The 26745-nt window shown below is 41.5% G+C and overlaps 1 protein-coding gene across 1 annotated transcript in view; it reads left to right on the plus strand.

Moving 5' to 3' along the window:
* Positions 1-25264, plus strand: part of epb41a (erythrocyte membrane protein band 4.1a) — a gene marked incomplete at its 5' end in the record, with an annotated part of 75236 nt that extends 49972 nt beyond the window's left edge. The window contains 4 exons of the mRNA XM_083925815.1: positions 21046-21174; positions 21981-22082; positions 23784-23864; positions 25151-25264. Of these exons, the coding sequence (XP_083781941.1) occupies positions 21046-21174; positions 21981-22082; positions 23784-23864; positions 25151-25249 (411 nt within the window). The 3' untranslated portion in view covers positions 25250-25264. The remainder of the gene's footprint in view (positions 1-21045; positions 21175-21980; positions 22083-23783; positions 23865-25150) is intronic.
* Positions 25265-26745: the final 1481 nt, after the last annotated feature.

The raw sequence follows: 26745 nt of genomic DNA on the forward strand, positions 1-26745 counted from the left end.
GTATCTATTCATGTTAATGTTCTTCTCCCAGACCACACCACAAACAACTTTATTTAAAAGCTGCAGGAGACAGCAATTCAATTTTTATTTGGTGTCAAATCATATCAAAAGTTATCTCAGGACACTTTCCGTTTGAAGTAAGTCCAGACCACATGAGCAACAGCGGCCTTCCTCTTAACAAGCAGGACCGTCAGCGGCCATCTGTCTTGACCTTTTGCAAACCCATGTCCCCTCCATGCCACATAGCCTCCAGAGCCGCCCTTTCCTGTACCTTCCATCCAATATCCTCTTCCTTCATTCCCTCATCCTTCTATCCCCTTTCCTCCTCCTCCTCCTCCTGTCAGCTGACCATATCCCACTTGTCTGTTCATTGTTATCTGTCTCTCTTGACCTGCTGCTGCTGAGCACAGAGAGGGAGGCAGACTCTGTTCGGACACAAGGTAAGAGCATGTAGTTTGTCCCCAGCGCCAGTGGGACCACCGCTGTACAGACATAATTGCCTACTGGAAGAAGATGATGAGGTTGATTGGATTGATGATGAGGAGAAGGAGGAGGAGGATGAAAAAGAAGAGGATGAAGGACAAGCTCATGGTCACACTCTAAAGGTGGCTATCAATGTCCCAGATGAGAGGAGAAGCCTGGTTAACCCATGTGAGTTAAACCCAACAAGGCTCAAGCATTCCCGGATGTCTTTCTTTCTGTCAGGGCTGCTGGTGATGGCCCTGACAATGTTGTGGCTGGCCTTCATTTAAAAGACAAATAATTGGAGAGATCCCTGAACATTTAATCCTTCTCCCTGAAGCCATGATTTCTATCTGTCCTATATGCAATTACCTTTCATCCATGCACCTCAGTTCATTCTAAAATGGCCATACTCCTAAACACATTTTTTTGGCCTTTTCATGGCTTTTATTGGATAGGACAGCTTGAAGAATGACAGGAAACAGGAGTGTGAGAGAGGGAGGCGACATGCAGCAAAGGGCTGCAGGTAGAAACCAGGCCACTGCGTCAAGGACTTCTAGCCCTGGTACATGGGGCGCCCGCTTTAACCACTGAGCCACCAGGCACCCCATCCTAAACACATTTTAGTCTTAAGAGAGCCACAAGTGGCATTAAACATTGCTTATTCCCAGCCCAGGTTAGTTACTGTTGCTACAGCCAACAAGCTGTTAACAATGATAATGATGACAGATTTGTCAATAAAAATTCACTGAAAAGACAGTAGGTCAGAGCAATATGCTCTCTGAAATGACAACTGTCACAGGCAAATTGTATCTGCTCCAGCTAGCTAACTAATTAACTTTCCATGACATGCTTGAGATGGTGTCCTCTGCTTACTTTTTTTTGAACAAGTATACATACACACCTACATACACGATGCTGTATGATGCTAAAACTCTGAGGCTAAAGCTACATCTCCCAGGCAAAAGGTCAGGATCCTAACCAGTTAGTAGCATTACTATTGTGTTATGTTGGAGCTGATTGCCCTAGCAATATAGTACAAAATGAGAAGTTCAAACCAACAATATTGGTTCTAAAATAACCCTTTTCAGCTGCTTACTTTAGAAAAACATACATGGATAGGCAACACACAGGTCTGATTCTGACTATCTGCAGTTCAGTAGTACGTTCAGTCTGTTGCTGTTCCAAACTGTCACATTTAGTTCAGTACAAAACTAGCCTATATAAGTACTATACATAAGGAAGATTTATCAGATTAAGATTCTGTGGCGTTCACAGTCTTGTAGTGAGCTTTTAACAAGGAAGTAAATGTAGATCTGTACATGTAATGAACATCTCTAGAGTCTCTGGAAATAAAGACTAGCTAAATCAACATTATTTGCTGAGGTTACTTGAATGTAAACTTCCGAAATCCAATAAACAGCAGGATATAGACCATTAAAGCTACCATTGCATCCCATCTCTGTTACGGACTGTTCCAGTTGGAAAAAGTTTTTTTTTCTCCCCCATGTAGTTAATGATATTCTTCTTGCCCCTGAAATTAACTCTAGGACGGATTGTAAGCTAGTTTTCCAGGCATGTTGTTTGCTAATATTAGCTAACATAGCCACAATAAGCTACTATCAATGCTAAATTTCTTCTAATTCTTTTTTGTCACACTTTTCACATTTCAGATCATCAAACAAATTGTAATATCAGACTAAGATAACCTGATACAAAATACATTTTTTAAATGATGATTCCATTTATTAAGGGAAAAAGCTTTCCAAACCAAACTGGGAAAAAGGAATTGCACCCTAAACCTAAAAATTGGTTTTGCCTATGGCAGTAGCAAGTCGATCAAGCGTCTGCGATAACTGCCAATGAGTCTTTCACATCGCTGTGGAGGTTTAATTTAGGCACACATTGTGGTAGAATCGTTTAAATTCAGGGTGTTCCAGCCTGAACAGCATTTCAAGCATTTTTAAGGTCATGTCATAGCATCTCAATCTGATTTAAGTGCAGACTTTGACTAATCCACTCCAAAACCTTCATTTTGTTTATTTCTAAGCCATTCAGAGGTGGACTTGCTGGTGTGCTTTGAACCATTGTCCTGCTGCATAACCCAAGTCCTCTCGAGCTTAAGGTCACAAACTGATGGGCAGACATTCTCCTTCAAGATTTTCTGGTAGAGAGCAGAATTCATGGTTCCCTCAATTATGGCAAGTGGTCCAGGTCCTGAAACAGCAAAGCAGCCCCAGACCATCACACTATCACCACCATGTTCGACTGTTGCTATGATGTTAATTTTCAATGTAACAGGTTGCACACCTTCTACTCGTTTGTCCACAGAATATGTTCTCTAAAGTCTTGGGGATCATTAAGATGTTTTTGGCAATTGTGAGACGGACAGTTGTGTTCTTGTTGGTCAGCAGTGGTTTTCACCTTGGAACTCTCCCATTGATGCCATTGTTGCCCCGTCTCTTTCTTCTTGTTGAATTATGAACACTGACCTTAACTCAGGCAAGTGAGGCCTGCAGTGCTTTGGATAGATGTCAATTACTTTGTTTATCACCGTTAATACTTGGGCCAGGTTGGTTTGGAAAACTTTTTTCCCTTAGTAATTGAAATCATTATTTAAAAACTGCATTTTGTATTTAAAGCAGGTTGTTTTTGTCTGATATTAAAAAATTTTGTTAATTGAAACATGTAAGTGGGACAAAAAAGCAAGAACAGAAGAAATCTGTAAGGAGGCAAATACTTTTTCATGGCACTGTACATTGCTTAAGATTTTTTTATTTGTAACTGAGCAGACTTCTATCCTCTCAAAAGTTACATTGTCTTGCTCAAAGAAATTCACAAATCAGCATTTCTTTTCTGTGTTCTCTACATGAAACATGATTATTAAACATTTACTGTACGTTTGCATTCTGAAGGAAAAGGAAGGACTTGTTGCTCATAATTTTAATTTATCGCTTGCATTTCACATTTTTCTCTTTAGGAGTTAGCTTTTCTGCTGTTGTGTGGATTTTCATTGACTGCACTACAGCAGTGTAGAAAGTTGTAGAATGTTGAATTTCAAAATATAGTAGGCTACACATAGATCTCACTTTAGACATTTCTGTTATGCAGTCCCTTGACAGTTATGTGGAAAAGGTAAACAAACATCTACAGTCAGTCACTTGACCAAAACTCTCAGACAGACTGTGTCAAGAATCTGTGTGCAGTTTAGCAGTTCTGGTGTGACTGACATGCTTTAGCTCTGTGTAAATGTTGGACCAAGTATCAGCAGACAATCAGGCCAAGTGTAAATTAAGAATCCATTAGTGGAGAGAAGGAATTACTCAGGAATGCATCACAGCAATTTTATACTTTTTCCAGTGACAGGTAGAGAAACAAACACTAATTCTGACGGTATAACCCTAATCCATGGTTGGGCCAACAATGTAGACACAACGATGATGTGGTGCTGGCATGATAATACAGCAATGTTAGAATGCGGGAGACATTATTTAAGTAGTCTTCCAGAGGACGAGAACAGTGGGACATGAGTGACATTTGGTTTGCTGACTGTAGATTAGGTAATTACTGAGCTATCACAATCTTTGAAGGATACAGATAATAAGACCATTTTGTGAGTGCAGCATAAATGTAACAAATCAATTGAAATTCTAACATTTCAGTGGGTTTAAAAAAAATTAGTGAGCCTAACAGGATAAATATTGGTTGCATGACTGTTGCTACAATATGCAACTTTTTTTTAGAACAGACTCTGCATTTTGAAATCGTAACTCAACTGGGACTCGGCATTTATAACAGCAAAATTTCAGACTGTTCAGTTTATTTGAATAGAATTACAGCTATCAGCGAGTCCCACTGCAGATGTAAACATTTTCATACAGACCTCAACATTGGTGATCTTTGGCATACAAATGCGTGCTGTTGAACAATCACATACAGTCTTGATAGTGCTGTTCTTCAAGGGAACAGGGACATCCAGAAAGGATTTCAGTTTTGATTCTCCTTCCTCAGTAGTATTAACTGATCCACAATAGAAAAGTTTAGACCAAACTTAAAACGAGTGGTCACTTTGCATTATTCATACAAACTTGACCACTGGACAATTTGTGCAGTCTGTGTTTATTCACCCCAGCAATGCTACAGGTATTAGCTGTGGCTTGCTCTAGCTCAGAATTAGGCTAATCACAGAACTCCCCAGTTTGCCTTTTATTTAGTCTCCATTATTTTTACTTTCATTGTTGTATGTTTATGAAGTAGATTTTAGACCCAGTGTAAGTACATTGTCCACTTACCTCCTTCAGTTTATTTTGAATGCTTCTTTTATACTTTCACCCCATCGAAAATGTGTTCACGTTCTATGTAAGCACACCTTAATAATTTGTATAGAGTCCCTAAGTGACCAGTGTAACCGTAATCTCCCAAAATGAAAATGACTATTGTTGACCAAAGAGACTTACCCTTGGAGTTAGATCTTTGTCTGAAAAGAAGAATGTGTCTTGTTACATAGTGACAAGAGGCAGTCAGATGAAGATGTACCTCTAACTGCAGGACTGGCTATATGCTCATGACTTTGATGCTAATGCTGGTAAAAACAATGTTTTAGTTTGATTCTCACAGGGTCTATACTGGTACATACTAGCTCCAGGAAATAGCCATATGCCAGCACTTTAAAATCCTACACTGATGATGGCCCTGCACTGACTTCTCACATCTACTCTATTCAATTCAATTTTATTTACAGTGCTAAATCATAACAAAAGTTATCTCAAGACACTTTACATATAGAGTAGGTCAGGACCACACCATGGGACTCATTCCCTACCTGGAGTAAGCAATCCACCGGTTTCCTGCTAAGAGCCATGGCCTCAGATTTAGAGATGCTGATCCTCATCCCAGCCGTTTCACACTCGGCTGCGAACCGATCCAGTGAGTGCTGAAGGTCACTGACCGACGATGCCATCAGAACCACATCATCTGCGAAAAGCAGAGACGAGATCCTCAGCCCACCGAACTGCAACCCCTCCCCACCACGACTACGCCTTGATATCCTGTCCAATCAAATCACGAACAGGATTGGTGACAAAGCGCACCCCTGGCGGAGGCCATCAGTATCTCCAGAGGAACCCGATCATATGCCTTCTCCAGATCCACAGAACACATGTACACTGGATGGGCATACTCCCAGGCCCCCTCCAGGATCCTTGCGAGAATGAAGAGCTGGTCCGTTGTTCCACGTCCAGGACGGTATCCACATTGTTCCTCTTCAATCTGAGGTTCGACTATAGGACGAACCCTCCTTTCCAGCACCTTGGAGTAGACTTTACCAGGGAGGCTGAGTAGTGTGATACCCCTGTAATTGGCACACACCCTCTGGTCCCCCTTTTTAAAAAGAGGAACCACCACCCTGGTCTGCCACTCCCTTGGCACTGTCCCAGACTTCCATGCAATGTTGAAGAGGCGTGTCAACTAAGACAGCCCCTCCCAACCCAAAGCTTTCAGCATTTCTGGACGAATCTCATCAACCCCTGGGGCATTGCCACTGTGAAGTTGTTTGACTACCTCAGTGACTTCCGCCAGGGATATTGACAATGATTCCCCATCAGCCTCCAGCTCTGCCTCTACAAAAGAGGGCGTGTTAGTCGGATTAAGGAGTTCCTCAACATGCTCCTTCCACCGCCCGATTACCTCATCGGCTGAGGTCACCAGCGTCCCGTCTTTACTGTAAACAGCTTGGACGGTTCCCCGTTTCCCCCTCCTGAGATGTCAAATGGTTTTCCAGAAGCACCTTGGTGCCGCCCGAAAGTCCTTCTCCATGGCTTCTCCGAAATCCTCCCACACCTGCTGCTTTGCCTCTGACACAGCAGAGGCTGCAGCCCTTCTGGCCTGTCGGTACCTTGCAACTGCCTCCGGAGTCTTCTGGGATAGCATATCCCGGGAGGCCTCCTTCTTCAGTCGGACAGCTTCCCTGACCACCGGTGTCCACCACAGTGTTCGAGGGTTACCGCCCCTTGAGGCACCTAAGACCTTGAGGCCACAGCTCACCGCTGCAGCTTCAGCAATGGAAGCTTTGAACATTGCCCACTCCGGTTCAATGCCCCCAACCTCCACAGGGATGCCAGAAATGCTCTGCCGGAGGTGTGAGTTGAAGATCTCTCGGACAGGAGCCTCCTCCAGACGTTCCCAGTTCACCCGCACTACTCGTTTGGGTTTACCTGGTCTGTCCAGAATCTTCCCCCATCCTCTGACCCAACTCATCACCAGATGGTGATAAGTTGACAGCTCTGCCCCTCTTCTGTCCAAAACATACGGCCTCAGATCACATGATACGATCACAAAATCGATCATCGACCTTTGGCCTAGGGTGCTCTGGTACCACGTACACTTATGAGCATCCTTATGTTCGAACATGGTGTTAGTTATAGATAATCCGTGACTAGCACAGAAGTCTAATAACTGACGACCACTCGGATTTAGATCAGGGAGGCCGTTCCTCCCAATCACGCCTCTCCAGGTGTCTCCATCATTGCCCACGTGGGCGTTGAAGTCTCCCAGCAGAACTATGGAGTCCCCTACCGGAGCCCCATGCAGGACTCCATACAGGGTCTCCAAGAAGGCCGAATACTCTGAACTGCTGTTTGGTGCATATGCACAAACAACAGTCAGAGTTTTCCCCCCTACCACCCGCAGGCGTAAGGAGGCGACCCTCTCGTCCACCGGGGTGAACTCCAACAGCCGGCGCTCAGCCGGGGGTTTGTGAGTATCCCCACACCCGCCCGGCGCCTCACACCCTGGGCAACTCCAGAGAAGAATAGTGTCCAACCCCTATCCAGGAGTACGGTTCCTGAACCGAGACTGTGTGTGGAGGTAAGCCCCCTTAGATCTAACTGGTAGCGCTCCACCTCCCGCACAAGCTCCAGCTCCTTCCCCGACAGAGAGGTGACATTCCACGTCCCAAGAGCCAGCTTCTGCTGCCCGTGTCTGGTCCATCGAGGCCCCTCACCTTCACTGCCACCTGTGCAGCAGCGCACCCGACCCAAGTGGTTCCTCCTGCGAGTGGTGGGCCCACAGGATGGAGAGGAGGGAGGTGCCACGTCACTTTTTCGGGCTGTGCCCGGCCGGGCTCCGTGGCAAACCCGGCCACCAGGCGCTGGGCCTGGCTCCAGACGGGGGCCCCGGGCTTCCTCCGGGCAGGGTCTCTCTTCCTCTTCGTTGTTTGTCCATTGAGTCTTTGTGAACCATTCTTAGTCCGGCCCCTCGCCTGAGACCACTTTGCCATGGGAGAACCTACCAGGAGCACTAGGCTCCAGACAACACAGCCCTCAGGTTCACAGGGACACTCAGAGGGAACCATCACCTTGTTTCATATCGATGCTTATTTGGTTTGCAGAAATGTACATTGCCAACCTTTTTTTTGGCGACCGGGTTGTCTGGGCCATGTTTTAACCCTCTCATAAACTCTGAAGAACTACAGATACAGTAATGAAAGGAAATGCATGTATTTGAGGTTTCAACTCCTGCTTAGTCAAACCTCAGCTGACAGCTGGATATGCTAGTGAACCATCCCTTATGTTACACTGCCCAGGTAATGAATATAATGTTTAGCATACTACTTCTAGTGATAGCACTTTAAAATTCTACACTGATGATGGTCCTCTACTGACTTCATAACAAAAGTAAGACAAAAGACACTTTACATATAGAGCAGGTCAGGACCACATTATGAGTTACGGTTTGCAGAGACCCAACAATTCCTCCATGAGCAACTGCAAGTTGCAATATCTCTATATCAAGCAATCTTTTACACAGTGGCAACAAAAACCTTTTGTTTAACAATGAACAGAAATAATGTCAGTTAAGGTTATATACATGGTTAGATTTAGGCAACAAAACGACATGGGAAGGTTTATTCAAAAATCCTCACTCTATGACTTATTCATGATTAACAGAGACCCAACAATTCTTCGTCTTCCATGAGTAAGAAAAACTCACTTACTTAGCACTATCTTTAATAATAATAATAATAATAATTATTATTATTATTATAGCAGTTATATACAGTAATAATCCAGCAATATTGTGCACACAGTGGCAACAAAAACCTTCCCTTCAACAGGCAGGAACGTCGAACAGACCAAGCTCTATGGAGGACGGACATCTGTCTTTGAGGAGGAAGAAAAGGAGAGAGAAAAGAGAGACAGATAAACAGAGAGAGACAGAGACAGACAATCCCAGAGATGCAAGCAACCACAAAAATAACAGTAACTATAATTGTAATAATAGCTTTAGTAATGTGAATATGACCTATGTGTTAATGCAGTTAATATACCAGAGTGAAATAAATTAGAAGAAACAAGCACAGCTAAGGTGACAGAATATGACAAGGATAATAATTATGGTGGCAAACATGATCAATGATGAGTAGTGGCAATAACAGCTGTGATACAATGAGTCATATAACTGATTATGTTTTTATGGCTACAAATTTTATAATTTATCAGACTAATGATGGTATATATGAGTAATAGTGATAATAGCAGCAGGAAGCGTCATGCAGGACCATGGCAGCAGGCACCACCGCGATCAGCAGAGACCCGAGAGACGACAAAGCACAAACAACTCCGGGGAAGAAGTTGAATTAGTAACATGCGTTTATGAGACATGAATGATACAGACAGAGAGGAGAGAAGTATCAGGAAAATTATTATCCCCCGGGAGACTAGGCCTATAGCAGCATAATTAAGCAGAACAAAATCATTTTAAAAATAACAACATTGCTAAGGGCTCGAAAGCCCTAGCTGTAAGCTTTATCAAAAAGGAAAGTTTTAAGTTTACTCTTAAATATGGGGACGGTGTCTGCCTCCCGAATAACACTTGGGAGTCTGTTCCACAGGAGAGGAGCTTGGTAGCTGAAGGCTCTGCCTCCCATTCTACTTTTGGGGACTCTAGGAACGACAAGTAGCCCTGCATTCTCAGAGCGCAGCGATCTAGTCGGGTAATACGGTACTATGATCTCTTTAAGATACAACATTTAACATATCTTTAGTTACATTAATACCTAAATATTGGACGGATGTTTTTTTATTTTACCAGAATGTTGAAAATGCATTCAGCATCTGTGTCAAATAGGATTAAAATTTCACATTTTCTTATGTTAAGATACAAAGAATTGAAAATTTGAAAATTCATTAGCTTGATATAAAGTTGGACAAATGGACTGGATATAAAACCTCAATTTGATACAGATTTAAATGCATCCATGGCACTAAGTAGCAAAATCTATGAAAAAGTACTGAAAGTTGGCATTGGATGTATGGTCAGATTCGTATTGTTGTTGTTGTTTTTTTTAAATAAGATATTTCCTGATTTAAATCAGAATTTTGCCAGGTTTAAACTTTTTCTTCAAAAATTGTGTTTATTATACAAATTTCTAGTGTTGCTGCTAGTATTAAACGTTTAACATTTGAGAAATTAGTATTCGTAAAAGTAAAGCATCAAAATAAGTAGTTGTGGCACTGGCACCTAAACTCAGGTTATTATAGGCTATGGGCACCGATCTTTACAGCATTACCCAGTCCTGCTAAATAAAGGCTCTCTTAGCTATGTTTCCACAGACTCCTCTTAACTATCCATCCCGTCCTGCGAATCTCGTTCCACTTATAGTAGCTCCACATATTCTGAATAGTCAAATAAATCCAAAACTAATCTTATATTGTTACATATATGGGGTTTTGTCATAAAACCTGTTAGGGTTTCATTAATAATCTCTGCAAGATTGCTTTTTAAACGTCTAGCATAAACAAGTGCAAGTAATTTATAATCATCAGTCATCTCTCCCTTATCAATACATTCTTTATACATTTCCATAATCTTCAATAATATCCCAAAAGCACAATAACATTTAGTGGATAATCCCAGGTCAATCCCAGGAGATATTACAGTTTTCATCATTTTCAAGGCTTCCACAAATTCATTTTTCAAAATGGGTTTTCCACAGATACTTTTAAAATGTTCGTAAATGGACGGAATATACTTTTTAATGCTGTTTAAGAATACCTCACAGCTTTATGGTTCAAATTTAGATTTATATAATTCTTTGTAAAATGAACCTTCATGTTCTGCTTTTTCTTTGGGATTAGTCCTTATTTATTTACAATTACCTTTTTCCAGTGCATAAAAATTACTGGTGTTTTTCTCACCCTTTTCTTACCATCTTGGCCTGGATCATATAAAGGCTCCTTTACCAGGATCAACATATAATTTATCTATTTCATTCTGTCCTTGCTACGCTTAATAGCCATTTCTCTTTAAAATACTTTGTGCCATTTGTTTTACTGAATCATGAAATGTTTTGTCTTTAAGTAGATTTTTATTTAGCTTCCAGTATCCTCTGCGTTTATTGTTACTTTCTTTAGAACCAACTAAGTGTAAGGAGATCATCTTGATCATCATCAGATAAAGGAGCATAGTAATGTGAAACATCTGACATACCCTGGCGATATACTGAAATACTGTTATTTTTTATTGTTCAGAATTTTATAGAATATCAACTGTGGCTATACCACTGCTGTACTAGCATGTTTTTTTAATTAACCAAGGCACTTCAACAAAAAGACTCCCCTTTCCACTCCTGTCCTTATCCCATTTTTGACATGTTTTCCGCGCTCAGCATTCGGTGGGTAAAACTAGCTAGTAGCAGGTTAGGTAGCAATAGCCAAAGTTGTTAGTCATCATCAAAGTCCATCTATCTTTATAAAATAATATAGTCTTTTTTAGGCTAGTGGATTTACCGTGCCTTTCTTAGTAGGTTGATATGTCTTGGTTTTTCATCATTAGTTAATTCAGTTGGTACAAAACTTTTTAGAACTTGCATACTGGACGCCATCTTGCCGACCTATGTAGGTTCTCTCTAAGCGCAGCTCCATTGACACAACACTGGCTTCACACTCAGCTCTGTCCACTCGTCGAGATATGGACACAAATATGGTCCAGTTTTAAAAAAAACAAGATGGTCACGGCCAAAATGCCATTCTTTAAAACAGTAGTTCACAAACTAATGGGTGACGTCAATGTAAGAATGTCCATCTTTTATATACAGTCTATGGATGATAATTAAAGGTTTTTAATGTCTGTTAGTATAAATGATCATTTTGCAGATTGATAATTGTTTTGTAGTGATAGAAGCACTTATCACCTCCCTCTTATTTCTGCTACTTTCTTGATTCAACATATGTATAAGTTGATAGATTTTTGTTACATTCACTATAAAGTTACACAATTGTGTAATCAGTTTTATATACAGTGGCCTACATCCTAATGTTATGTGAAACCTGCACAGCCTGTTAGTCACTTGCTTTAATGAAACTCCAAACTACCAGTGTGCTGGCTCTGTTTTGAACAGTTTTCAGAAAGAACACATGTATTATTGCTTAATGTTTTTATACTGTACAATAGTCCACTGCAGATAATAAATACAGTACATTCCAGATACCATCTGAAGAAGTAACTCTTTTAAAAAGAACAAAGTGGAGTCCTCATAAAGTCTTACAGCTAGGACTCAATTTGATACAGATTAAATGCATCCATGGCACTAAGTAGCAAAATCTATGTAAAGGTACTGAAAGTTGGCATTGGATGTATGGTCAGATTCGTATTGTTGTTGTTGTTTTTTTTAAATCAGATATTTCCTGATTTAAATCAGAATTTTGCCAGGTTTAAACTTTTTCTTAAAAAAATGTGTTTACTATACAAATGTCTAGTGTTGCTGCTAGTATTAAACGTTTAACATTTGAGAAATTAGTATTTGTAAAAGTAGAGTATCAAAAGAAGTAGTTTTGGCACTGGCACCTAAACTCAGGTTATTATAGGCTATGGGCGCCGATTTTTACAGCATTACCCAGTCCTGCTAAAGAAAGGCTCTCTTAGCTATGTTTCCACAGACTCCTCTTAACTATCCATCACGTCCTGCGAATCTCGTTCCACTTATAGTAGCTGTATTTTAATTGTTATTCAATTTGAAAAGTTGCATATTTAGCTTAAATCGGGTCTGTGTATGTGTCTAAACTACCATCCCCTAAACAATGGATGTTGAAAGGTTGAAATTTCTGTCCAGCCTGATTAACTACAGGGTTACAGTACATTTGGTGAAGTTTTGTTGTAGTCCACTTGTCAATCCTGTAAATTCTGTATGTTGATGCACTGAGACAGGTAGTGACATCTTAGAGGACCATGTCATCTTAATTTCAACGGCCTTTTACACCTCATCAATTTATTACTGTGTGACTTCCACAGTGTCAAGGCCAAACCTTTTTAAATATGTATTATTATTGTACATGAAGTAAGTTCTGAGTCAACTGTAGGCGCAAGGCCACAACGCTCTGATCCGCACGCTCCCGCTCTTCTCTTGTTTCAGTCGGGTTAAATTACCACCACAATGTCTCTTTCTACTTTGAAAAAAACAGGTTGACTCAGAAAACCTGCAATTCAACAGTGAATGGACAGAAAAGTATTAGTTTATAGCTGTCACTGTGAGGCCTGTGCGTTTACTCTGCAAAGAGTGTATATCAGTGTGAGGCAAACATCTTAATCGGTAAAGTAACTAGTAACTAAAGTTATCAGATAAATGTACTGGAGTAAAAAGTATAATATTCCTCACTGATTGTAGCAGAGTAGAAGTATGAAGTAGCATGAAAAGAAAATACTTAAGTAAAAAACAAGAACCTCAAAATTGTCGTTTAAGATAAATATATCGTAATATAATACCATTACCGTCTATGTTTCAAATTATACCGTGATATAAATTTTAGACCATACCGTACAGCCCCACTAATCACCTTCCAAGAAAATGACCATGTATCATGGATTCTTCAGCATAATTTCTAAATGTTATGCATGTTGTATCCACAGTGTTGATGATGTTCAGAGCCTTTCAAATGATGACAGGAAATGTTGACCATTTGCTCATTTTGACAAAGTGTGACTGGATCTAAATGAACTCTGGGAAAGTATAATGTTTACTCTTTGAAATGCTGGATGGGTTAACATAATACAAACTGTAATGTGTCTTTACTACTTTTACAGCACTGCTACTTAACTAAATATATACATAAAATACTGTGCATGTTCAGTAAATATACTCAGCCCATTGATGGGTGTGTACACATGTGTATGACCTGCAAATGTTTCAGTGTCACTTGATTTTTGGATAATTCTGAATCTGTAAGCCTGTACTTTTCACTGTGATACTAGAGAAACGTTTAAGTTGTTTTCCTTTGTTTACTGATGGACTTTCTCTAATTTAGCCAGTGGATTTATCTGATTTTTCTTGGCATGTTGTGACTTTTCCTGTCCTGTATTACTTTAAAGCTACAGTAAGGTTGTTATAGGTACTATAAAATAATAAATGCATCAAATCAGACATTGTATATTTAAATGTGTATAATACTGTTGTGGTCTTTAATGATGGTTCTCAAGTCTAGATAGGGCATGCACATGACATCATCTTGTGAGTAAGTCACTGATCTGATACAACCTCTGCCATATGCGTTGCTCTGTCCACCTATTCTAATCTCATTATGCAGCCTTCTAGTGCAGTTTGTATCTTAAAGGTACAGAAAACTCAAAATCATGAATTCGTAGCTTAATACAGTAAGTGTTAATGTGTTGTATTACCATCAAATATTAGAAATTGTCATCAGTTACTGTAAATTGCTACTACACTGGAGATCAAAATTAGAGAACAAATTATTAACACTTGATTGATTCTGAAATACTGTTATTTTCAACATCCATAATTTGATAGAATGTCTGTTGTGGCTATACCGCTGCTGTCCTAGCATGTTTTGTTTTTTTAAATAACCAAGTCACTTCAACAAAAACCTTTATTTAGTGACAAAAAAAACAGTGATCAAAATGAGAGAACAGTAACCATTGTGTCAGAAGAAAGATTTCGACAATGTTTTCTTCTATAGGATTCAAAAATGAACAGGAAGTGTAGAGGTCACAGCTTTGAATGACTTCAGCACATCTGCGCCCACCAGACATCACTAGTTAGGTCTAAACCCCAAAGAGAATCTCTGGGAAATCCTTGTCGTCAAAGTAATGTCTAAGAAACCCACTGCAGTTAGTGAACTGTGGAAGAGACTGAAGAAGAATGGACCAAGATCAAACCAGAGAAACTAGTGATATCCTTTGAATCCTAGAGCCTTAAGAAAACAATGTTGAAATATTCTATTCCGACACAATGGTTACTGTTCTCTATTTTTTTTCTACTTCTTTTTCCACAAAATAAAGGTTTTTGTTGAAGTGCCTTGGTTATATAAAAAAAAACACATGCTAGTACAGCAGCGGTATAGACACAGCGGATATTCTATCAAATTCTGAACGATACAAAATAAGAATATTTCAGAATAAATCAAGTATTTATAATTTGTTCTATAATTTTTATCTCAACTGTATATTGTTTCTTTACCTACATTTCATTCTGTTTATTTCTGGGTTCAGACTGTAGCAATTGTCCTGTCCAATACTGTATATACCTGGTTGTTAGTTAGGGACCATGCATAGTTAGACATGGACCCTTTGTAGGTCTGACTAATTTATGAAAGATGATTGGGATGCTTTCAATCTGCTGGCTGTCATCCCACTGAATTTTTGTGCCATTGAGCATGCTGACTGATTGGTTGTGGCTAGTTATTTAAGTTCTGTTTTTTACTTCTTCAAATATGTTTGTTGCTTCAAATTGGTTCCAGGATTTTGCAATGTAGTGACATTTTTTAGGGTTTTGTAGCATTGCTCATAGTAGTCAAAGTTTAAGCAGTCATTTTGAGTATTAACATTGCATCAGTTATATTTCAATCACTAGAAAGTGCTGATCAAGCAAAAGTGCAATTATATTGTTGCTTAAAGATGAAGTTGGTAACTTTTATAGAAACATTTTTTTTGTAACTTTTGCTGAAACTGTCACTATATCCTGACAACACTACATGAGATCGATAATTGGTTAAAAAAAAATCATGTTCCTCTGCCTTCACCTGGTGCTCCTAATGACATCTGCAAGATTCCACCACAAAGGAAGATCAGAGCCCAGTAGTCTCTGATGCAGTGTCAGTGGCTCATGCGGCATTTCTTTAGTTGTTCAACACGCCCTCCTTCACTTCCCCTCAGCCCTTGGTATTACGTAGCAGCACACGTCACACAGAAGCCACTTGGAGAGCTGAGGGAAATTGAGCAGAGGGAGGAGCACCTGCCCTTGTTTACTTCAGCCCAAACTATCATGGATCCAGCACCAGGTACAGGTTTAGAGCTGTACTGCTTCTGACTAATAATCACAAATACCTTTAGACCCATTTTAATGAGATGAAGGTGTTTTCTATGGATGCAATATGTCAGCATTTATAAATAAATGTATCCGTCTTTGATTCAGAAACTTCTGGTTGGGATCTGTATCATGATTAGCATCATTATTATTGCTATGATATATTGCAAAAAATATTTATTCCATGCATTTACAGATAATGTTGAGAAGAAACATACAAGTCAGGTATAGATATATAAACTAAAATAAGTAGACTAAATATTTACTGCAACTAATCATTTTTCAGTAAAATATGAATCATCAATGAGATTTTCTTCAGAAAACGATCTGCTAAACAGGCGAACAGCCCTCACCTACAGACTTATAATAGTATATTATTTAAAGAAAACTGAAACTGAAAAGCATGTCAGCTAGTGAAGTTTCTTTAATGATCATAAAAAAGTGCTTTATTGATGCATATTGCTCTTCTTTAGTGTTGAGCAATTGCTGAGTTTTACGTCCATTACTGCCACCTACCCACGGATGTATTCTTATCTACCATATGCATAACTGCAGTGCATTGTGGGTGATCATTGCTCACTCGATCACTCAGCCCTCCAAGGGTCCATCTCACCTGTGTACATACATCTACTGATGCCTAGTCTGGACACATCATCAGTGATGTTCCTGGATTCACTGGACGTTTTGGGTCTTTCAACTATCATACGCCCTCCTCCAGGTGACCCAGCCGGGGTTGATCAAGTCCCGGCTTGTGTCCAGACGGCTAGCTAGCTACCATGGCTCCATGGATCTCCTCTTTTGAGCCACAGCCATCTTGAGGCCCTTTCTGCCGCTTCCGTGGTACTGCGGATGGCTCTCCTTCTCCTCTGCAACATGGCTGGGGAACTTCAGCTGTCTTTCAAGGTCCACCAACAACTGCCAGTCTCTTGCAGACGTCAGGATGCCTGCAGATGATGTTCTTTTGGCAGTGGTGGGCTTGTCCCCAGCTCTGACAAAGGCAGTGGTTTCATTGGAGGGGCGGAACTGTTTAGCCCATGCCAGTCCTGCGGTGATGGCTTCCGCAATGGTCTTAAGGACTTGGTCATGCCTCCACCTGTACCGTCCATCTCCAAGTGCCCTTGTACAGCAACTGAGGATGTGTTCCAGGGTTCCTCGCTTGGAGCACAGTGGGCATGCTGGTGTCTCTGCTATGCCCCATGTGTGCAGATTTGAGGGGCTTGGGAGCACATCATAAACTGCCTGGATGAGGAATTTGATGCATTGAGGCTCAGCTTTCCAAAGCTCTGCCCAGGTCACTTTCCTCTCAACTGCGTTCTCCCATCTTGTCCAAGCACCCTGTTGCTTCATCCCCACAGCCTTGAAGGTTCTCGTCTCCTCCACTGTTGCTCCCACCTCGTCCTGGACAAGACGTCGCCCGTCCTTCCCCTTGGTGTTCAGCTGGGGAGGTGGAAAAGATCCTAGCCCAGCTCGGCCTCGTGTGACCACTCCAACCAGGCACCTGTGCCGGAGCCTTGCATCTGACTCTTCAACCGCTTCCTCTGCCCTCCATTTCCTGCCAGTCCTCACTTGGATCCCTGCCTTCGCCACCTTCGGATCACTTGAGTCCCTGTACTGAACCACTTCTCTGGCTCTGGTGACCTTGAATTCCTCCTCCAAGGATTTGAAGGGCAGTTGCAGTTTGTTGCTGTTGCCGTAGAGAGCGATGCTGCTCAGGCTCTTTGGCAGCCCAAGCCATCTCCGGAGGTGGCTGCTGACCTTCCTCTCTAAGGTCTCAACTGTTGAGATGGGGACGGAGTAGACCAGGAGGGGCCACAGGATCCTGGGAAGAATGCCGTGCTGGTAAACCCAGGCTTTAAACTTCCCCGGTAGGCCCGACTTGTCCACGGATTTCAGTCAGCCGTCCAACTCAGTGTATGTCGACTGGATAGATGTTGTGTCTCTCAGAGAGCAGTCAAACACCTTCCCAAAGCTCCTGACAGGCTTCTCTGAGATCGATAGAATGGCTGTGCCAGAGATGGTGAACCGGAACTTGTCTTCCACCTTCCCTTTCCTCAGCACCATAGATCTTGATTTGGCGGGTTTGAAACGCATCCGGGCCCACGCCACCAGCTTTTCAAGTCCCTTCAGAATCCAACGGCAGCCTGGGACTGATTCTGTCGTGACTGTGAGGTCATCCATGAATGCCCTGATGGGTGGTTGCCGTTGTCCGGAGTTCGTGCGGGGCGCTCTGCACTCTGGCTCAGCAGATTTTGTGAGCATGTTAATGGCAAGCGAGAACAGTGTCACAGAGATAGTACACTCTGTGATGATGCCGATCTCCACCTTGTGCCAACTGGATGTTATTGCTCCTGAAGAGACCCTCATCCTGAAATTGCTGTAATAATCAGCAATGAGGTCTCTGCATCTGCTGGGTACATGATGTTTCGTCAGAGTGAGCTGGACGAGCTTGTGTGGAATGGAGCCGAATGCATTTGCCAGGTCAAGCCACAGCACTGATAGGTTACCCTTGTTCTCTCTGGCCTCCCGAATAAGCTGTGTCACCACACCGGTATGTTCCATACATCCTGAAATTCCTGAAATGCCACCTTTCTGGACAGATGTATCGATGTAGGTGTTCTTTGCCAGGTAGGTACACAGCCGCTTGGAAACAGCACTGAAGAAAAACCTTTGCCTCAACACACAGCAGGGAGATGATGCGGAACTGGTCTAGCTGACTGGAGTTTTCCTCCTTTGGGATCCATACCCCTTCAGCCACTCTCCATTGTTCAGGGATCCTTCCCCTTCTCCAGAAGACTCGCAGGATTGTCCACAGACGCAGCAGGAGTTTGGGACAGTTCTTATACACTTTGAATGAAGTGCCACTCGGTCCTGGAGCAGAGCTCACCCTTGCTCTGTGGACAACCTCCCAGACTTCCTTTAGCTGCAGCTCCGCCATGTCAAACTGCACTTCTGGTTCAGGAGGGTCTATGAGGATGTTGCACTCTCCCAGCTCCTGCTCTCTTGTGGGGTTGCTGTACGTCTGCTTCAGATGTTGGTCTATGACTTCCTGCGAGGAGACCAGTTTGCCACTCCGCTTCTGCCCCAGCAAATCCTTCGTGAACTTGAAGGGGTTAGCGATGAAAGCAGCAGGCTTACGTGCCCTCTCGCGTCGCCGCCTCCGATGCCACTCTGCACGGCGGAGAACTCTGATCTTTTTCCGAAGGATGCACATTAGCTGGGCCAAGCCAGTGCGTTCCTCTTGTCCCGCCGCCTTGTACTGGGACTTCAGTGCTTTCATCTCCTGCCTGATGTTGTGGATCCTTACAGCTCTTTGATTCTTTGAGTAAGTTGTTCCGGAGCTTTTCTTCTCCTCCTCGCCAAACCTTTCTGCTGAGAACCACCAAGTTACCTTCAGTTTTTCAGACTATTGGAACGTCACTTAAGATTTCGGCAGATTTCCCCCGAGGGCAAGTGCTGAGGGGAAGTGAACGAGGGCAAGTTGAACCACTAATGAAACGCAGCGTAGGAATTATTTGGGAGGCTGTTCAATCTTTGAGTTCTTAAGTAGCCATTGACACAGCATCAGAGGCTGCTTGGCTCCGGTTAGTTGTTTTCCTTTGGGTGCGGTAGAATTTTGCAGATGCCAGGAGCACCAGGTGAAGGCAGAGGAACATGATTTTTTCAGAGATTGTCTATCTCAAGTAGTGTTGTCAGGATATAGTGAAAGTTTCAGCAAATATGACAAAAACTTGCTGATGAGTTCTGCCAGTTAAATTGTGACAAATGTCACTAGCAGCGGCTGTGATGTCATGGAAACATCTCATACATATACGCCTTGAAAAGAGATTTAAGGTGAGCATGAAGACATTTTCCTCTCTTCAGCAGCTGAAAGTGAAAACAGCCTTCTAGTGTCAAACTAGACAGTGAAGTTCAAGCATCCAAATCAAGCAACAAGAAGATAAAACACATTTGACTGGACGGGGACCTCAATGATTGTTGCAAGTTTGGCAAAACAGCTGGTCTGTTGTTGGTCATGTACGTATATGAATAAGCAATTAACTACATGGTTAAATTTAGATAACTAAACTACAGTGTTAGATTTAGGCTTCACAGTCGCATGGTTAGGGTTAGGGTTAGGGGGTTAGACATCAAAACTACATGGTTAGGTTTAGGCAAAAACTCTATTCAATTTTATTTACAGTGCCAAATCATAACAAAAATTATCACAAGACACTTTACATATAGAGTAGGTCAGGACCACACCATGAGTTACGGTTTGCAGAGACCCAACAATTCCTCCATGAGCAACTGCAAGTTGCAATATCTCTATATTAATCCAGCAATCTTGTGCACAGTGGCAACGGAAACCTTCCTTTTAACAGGCAGGAACAATGAACAGAAATAATGTCAGTTAGGGTTATATACATGATTAGATTAAGGCAACAAAACAATATGGTTAGGTTTTTTCAAAAATAAAAAAGAATTTAGTTTTACTTTCACTTGGAACGGGACACGAACAGCAGTCTCTGGGATTCAAGTCCAATGTTCGCCCCAACCATCCACCTTGACCTCCTCCCAAAGCAAAGGTTGAAGCTTGTTATACTTCGTCACCTGACTTTGGGAGCACTTGTTTTCAGTTGAAAGCCCGGTCCATCTCATACTAATGCCAAGGTTGCCAAAAATGTTTCATATAGATGTTTTTTGGTTTGCAGAAATGTAGATTGCCAGCATTTTTTTTGGCGACCAGGTTGTCTGGGCCATGTTATAACCCTCTCATAAACTCTGAAGAGCTACAGATACAGTAATGAAGGGAAATGCATGTATTTGAGGTTTCAACTCCTGCTCAGTCAAACCTCAGCTGACAGCTGGATATGCTAGTGAACCATCCCTTATGTTACACTGCCCAGGTAATGAATATAATGTGTAGCAACTGACATGTGCAGCTCTCCATATCAATATGAGCTCAGGTTCATCCCACACAACAAGCCCTGTCTGTTTCTTATTTGGCAAATGTGACTGATGTTACAGCAGACACCTCATCCTGTTGATGACTTCATATGAACACTGCACCATGACAAAGTCAGCAGTCAAACTCGCTGTTAACACACTTCCACAAGAATCTGTGGGAAATAAATCTTTAGTCATTCTATGTAGTCCATATAAGAACTAGTTACAATAGTAACTTCATGAGTAATCTAACATTATGCCTTAAATTAACACATACTGTACATGACTACAGCAGTTGTTTTGTCTTAAGAGTTAGTTGCTGACTTTTTATCTGATCCCTCCAGTCTCCTGTGCTAAAGACCCAGACAATCACCATCTCAGACATCACCAACTCCCTGAGAGGAAGTGTGACCTACAAGGACATCCCCTTAGTTCACACTGAGACCAAGACCATCACATACGAGTCAGCACAGGTGAGGGGAATTCTGGCAACTGCTCACAAAAATACATTTCACAAAGAATCTAAATGCCTTGATTACATTGATACTTGGTATAAACGGTCATATATTATGTCCAAAGATGAACCCACTAGAGGCCCTAGTTGCCACACACTGGGCCACACACTGGGCGGCTGTGGCTCAGGATTGAGAGGGTTTGGTGGTTCGATCCCCAGCTCCTCCTGTCCTCATGTCAAAGTGTCCTTGGGCAACTCACTGAACCCCTGCATGGCTTCCATCGGTGTGTGAGTGTGAATGCGAGACAAAATTGTAACACTTTGGATAAAAGTGCTATATAAATGCAGCCATTGACATTGAATACGAAGCTTTTGGGTGTCCTGAGGGGCTGGACCCCCAGGGCAGTTGCTCTATACCTGCGTTTCAGTATCAATACCAACATTTTCTTCTTGGTACCTTACTAAACATAAACATGCTTTCCTCCATTTTTTTCATTCATTTCATTAAAAAAAGTTCTCAAATCTTTAAGTTTAACACAAGCAGTCTTACAAGAACTAATCTGAATACAACAGCCTATGATTAGAAACCTTTGATTGGAGTCTAGAAAAAAATCTGTTTGAACAGATATGTAATGCCAGCTTAATTTGGGCCAGGTTCAATATCATGCTCCAGTTCCAAATAGTATGAGATCATCATTAAAAGTCAATTACACAAATTTGAATTACAAATCACACATACACATAACAGATACAAGATAATTGTGTATGTTAAAATGGATTCATTTGAGGTTCTTGTGTAACACTTAAAAGGTCTCTCTCCCACAGCCAGTGGACAGCCTGGCCGAGAGGGACTCAGGAGTGCTGCTGAGTGCCCAGACCATCACCTCAGAGACCATCAGCACCACCACCACCACCCAGATCACCAAGGTCTGCTCACTTCACTACCAGTCCCACAGCCAGTCAATACAGATCAAAACAGTCATTTGCCACCATGCTGTAATGGATTCCTACTTATCCCTACTCAATCATTTGGTGGTATTGACCCTTCACAACACACTATTTCACTGAAGAGTGACTGCAGAGACTGTAAATAGCCTACCACGTCTTCTCAAAAACATCAGAATCATGAACAGGAATAGAATGGCACCAGGCTGGTCTCTTTTCCACTTGCCTCCGATGTCTCTGAAAAGCACAGCTACCATCAGATTTGGACAGCTTTACTATTAAAGCATAATGATATACCATTGAATTGAATACCAACAAAAAGTGATGGTTATGCCTTTGATGTTATGATGTGGAAATGTTTAGTAGTAGGTACACATTTGGTTTTTAACATGGATAGAAAAACCAAGCAACATGTCACAGCTTTTCAGAAACATAAGTGAAAGACACTTTATGCAGAACTACATTGAGCTTGTGGAGGCAATTCACATACATAAAACCCTAAGCATCCATGCCCTTTTTTCTTCTGAGTCATAATTAAAAGACACAGACCATGATACCAAAATGTAAACAAATGAAGGGCAGAGAAGTGGCAGTCCACACCAAGAACTACAACCATGATTTTAAATATATGTGTTTAAATGTTATTATCATACCATCTGTGATGTGTCGGTCAATTGTTCCTGTGCTTTGCTGCACAGATGTGACACCTGCTTGCCTCTCTAGAGTTCTGTGCACAAGGGACCGCCAGGAAACAATAAACTTATTTTTAGGTTCATAAAATGTACCCGAATAAACAAAGATGTGGAATGTTACTATGGGCATTCCTTTATTCTTACATCTTAGTGTATTATTATCATCTGGGTGGCCCCACATAACAATATTGTCCATCCATGTGGATGCTTACATTGTTGTCAGTAAAGTTATTGTTGTAGTAATCTTGGTGTGGGGGTCCTTAACTAATTTAATCCCTGGCAATATTATACTTCCTGTTAACACCCCCAAAGCATAATTGGAACTGTAGTTATTTAAGAGCTTTGAATTTACAACATCATTATTCATGCCCACAGTATCAGGTCTGGGGGATTCAATTATATACATTTTGACAGTAATACAGTATACACTGAATGCCTCCCCGAATTCGTGTATCCGCCTCATGATTCAGAGCCGCTCCAAAATTGAATGGGTTTTCTCTCGGCCCATGCTACACCTAACACCAAGTCTCACGAAAATGAGAGCAAGTAGTTTTTTTGTAATCCCGCTGACAGACAAACAAACAGACAAACTGAGGTGGGGAAGGTAATAAACAACATACAAAAAACATAACGGCATTGGGGGATATCTTAGGCATTTTAACTGATTTTTAAATGCTGATGTTGCCATTTGAACTTGGTAAGCCATCAAAATAGAGTGCATATCATGTTTCAGCATGACGTTCTGTCAGTCAACTTGTTTTTTCTCATTTAAATGCATGTACTCTCCCAAATTCTCAAATTAGACATTGCTTTACCATTACATGTTATGCATGCCTTGCATTCATCCATATTCCTTTTCATTATCCCCCAGCTTAAGTCTCACGCTCTATCAGGGAGGGACAACACCTTTGTCTTACAGGGAGCTCAAGTCGTGTGTGGCTGCATGTTTTTCCTAGCTTATATTTGATCTTGTGTCATGTCTCTGTTGTAGACGGTGAAAGGAGGGATCTCTGAGACTCGCATTGAGAAGAGAATCGTCATCACTGGAGACACTGAGATTGATCACGACAAGGTGAGGAATGTTAAGCCGTTTTCTTCTACAGTATGAGCTCCAGATAATGTCAGGAGAATCAGGTCTGGAGATAGTCTACATTCTCTGTGTCTCTGGGGGGGGGTTTGTAATTTGGTAATAAACAACAACTCTCGTGCATTTCCTTGAATTTGTCTGATGATTTTGCTATTGGTCCTTACTGACAGAAGTTCAAGAATCCAATATGTCCACAGTTAAGGGGCCTTCACATGATAAGTTAAGTAAACGGCTAAATCAACATTAGTATTATAACAACCGTTAGCTCATAAACTTCCTATTCACAAACCTGCTGTGACTGCTTATAAACCTCCATCATTACGTTTTCTTCAGAGATCGTGAAACGACTTTAATGTAACGTTTAATAGTTCAGAAAAGTCGGACACACAAACAATACGTTTTTCCTCCATCTTTCTAACCGGCTTGATGTCGCTCTCTGATTGCCAAGGAAATGTAAACATCACATTTAAAGCTTCTATCTCATTGGTTGCGCTTTTGAAAGGTCAGCGGCAATGAGGTCAAAGTTCAACTGATTTGAACTTTTAGCGCAGCAGCAGAGAGGCAAATCTGATCGGTGCACACCGCTACCTTGGGCGCTGCCGCCTCCTCCATAGGAAATGAATGGAGCGGCCGGCGCAAAGCCTTTTTACTATGTATCATGTGTAGGGACCTTTAGGCGTTTTTGTTTCTGTGTGTTAATTGGCCTTCTTCTTCACCATCAGTGGTTTGTTATCTTACTGATTTGGTGAGCAAGGTCATCAATACGGGCACTCGCTTGCTGTGAATACTCTAGGCAGTGAGCAGCATTATTAACATATAGTATATGCTCGCTCTGACATTACATAGACTTTGTTCTAGGGAGCTGGCAGGGTAAACTCTGTTTGATGTCTGAGCCAACTGATTGGGACATTAGTGCTCTCACATACAGCCCTGTCGGGTAATTTCTCGATGATTTCATTTTTTCAATGCATGTGTGAAAGGGGTTAAATAATGTAAGATGGGTAAGGTTTCATGCTTCACTGATCACACTAAATGATGTTGTAATGATGTTGTTTTCCTCAAAGCCCTGCAGGAAGCAGGTGCTTTATTGTGTGTTGGCTCATATTGCCACAGATGTGAAGCTAAACTCGTTTGAAGGCTTAATTTGCCTTATAGAGCAATTGTGTTCATGTATCAAGTAAATCTGTTCTGCATGCAAGTCATTTGAATTAAACTCATTAATCATGTTCTACTTAACATGAATGGATTGTTGTCCTTCCTACACTCCTCAGGCTTTGGCTCAAGCCATTAAAGAGGCAAAAGAACAGCACCCAGACATGTCTGTTACCAAAGTTGTTGTTCACCAGGAGACAGAGATCAGTCCAGAGTAAGATAGACTGATCGTTTGGAAGGTAAGTGTCCACCCTGAATCCACCATCACCCACCCTTTACCATCCATTCTCTGGTCTGACTGAAACTCTTGAAACGACAAGAAATCCCTTGCTACTTAATTATCTTATGAAGGTCGTATTTCCTTGCCATAAAAAGATCATGTGACATTGCCCAAAGTCCAGAATGAGACCAAAAGAGGATTATGGTGAAAAGAGGGACGGAAAAGCACCCCACATTTAAACACCAAGCGCTGTGTGCTTAATAACCACTGAAAGAGCTTCTGTGCACCATTGTATCCCTGCTGGCCAGTACAAGCTAACTTATCATCCTTATAACCATATAGCCTAGCTTAAGTTTAGACATAACATTACCTGATACATCCAGTCTTGGGATGATGCTCTGCCCTCCTGTTTATGTCCTATTAACTGTTTAGAAAACCCTTCTACATTTCAGGGAACTCACAAACGGCAGGGATCCGTCTCATCCATTGATTGCACTGTGCATCACATGGAAAAACGGTCAAGACAATCTAACTCTGGTGGGCTGGTGTGTGTTTGTGTGATAAGAGGATGACTGCGACAGCATGCGGGATTGCAAGCGTTTATTGTTCCGCCTGTCCGCCCTGAAAATGAATTACTAGGTTCATCAAATGCTCCCTGTCTGAGAATTTTTTCAAAACAAAAAAAAACGCACTCAGAATTTTAGAATACAAAAATAGTGATGTGAAAAAATTCTAATTAGGAATTGATTCATTAAACCCTTATATGTTAAATATGATGCCTAGCCAGATGAGCATCAAAGGGCGTGGGTTTGGACAATGACGGCCAAGACCAGAACATATCATTATGATTGGTTAGTGACTGCTTATGTTGGTTTCAGACTGTCCAACCCTAGCTACTGTTCTCAGCAGAAGTTGAGCAAAGTGAAATCTGGGTGTCAGAGCAAAATCTGTGTGTTCACGTGGACAGCAACAGCTCCATTCTGTAACTCAATCTTTTCTGGGGTTTAACAAGAGTAATGAGTACCTTACTGAACCAGGTGCTATTTATGTTGTATGAAAGGTCTGGAAAGAAAAAAAGAAGAAAGGTCAACTTTAAATCAGGGATTTAATTGGTCCGACAGGACAGAAAAGACCCTGTTGTAAAATTTCTTGACAGTTGTAGTTATGCAAGGCCCAGAGGGCTGGAACTGATAAGGAAGACAAACAAATTAGACATCAGTGCTTAAGTACTAAAGATAATGGAGTTGTTAATGTGTGCTGGAGATCTGTCAAGATAACTGCTCCAATTGGGCCCAGTGTAAATTTGACTTAAGTCCCCAAACACATTTAGTCAATGTTAGATGGTCAATTGAATGTAATTGAGTAGCCTTCAGGAGGTTGAAGAATCCATTTTCTAATATTTGGTGGGTTCTTGCCTAATAGGAATGATGACAGAGATGAGATTTATAAGACAATGCAAAATAAAAAACAAATATTGCGGCGAGCGCAGCAGGT

Source organism: Echiichthys vipera (genome assembly GCF_963691815.1).
Source record: "Echiichthys vipera genome assembly, chromosome: 13".
In the NCBI taxonomy this organism is placed as follows: domain Eukaryota; kingdom Metazoa; phylum Chordata; class Actinopteri; order Perciformes; family Trachinidae; genus Echiichthys; species Echiichthys vipera.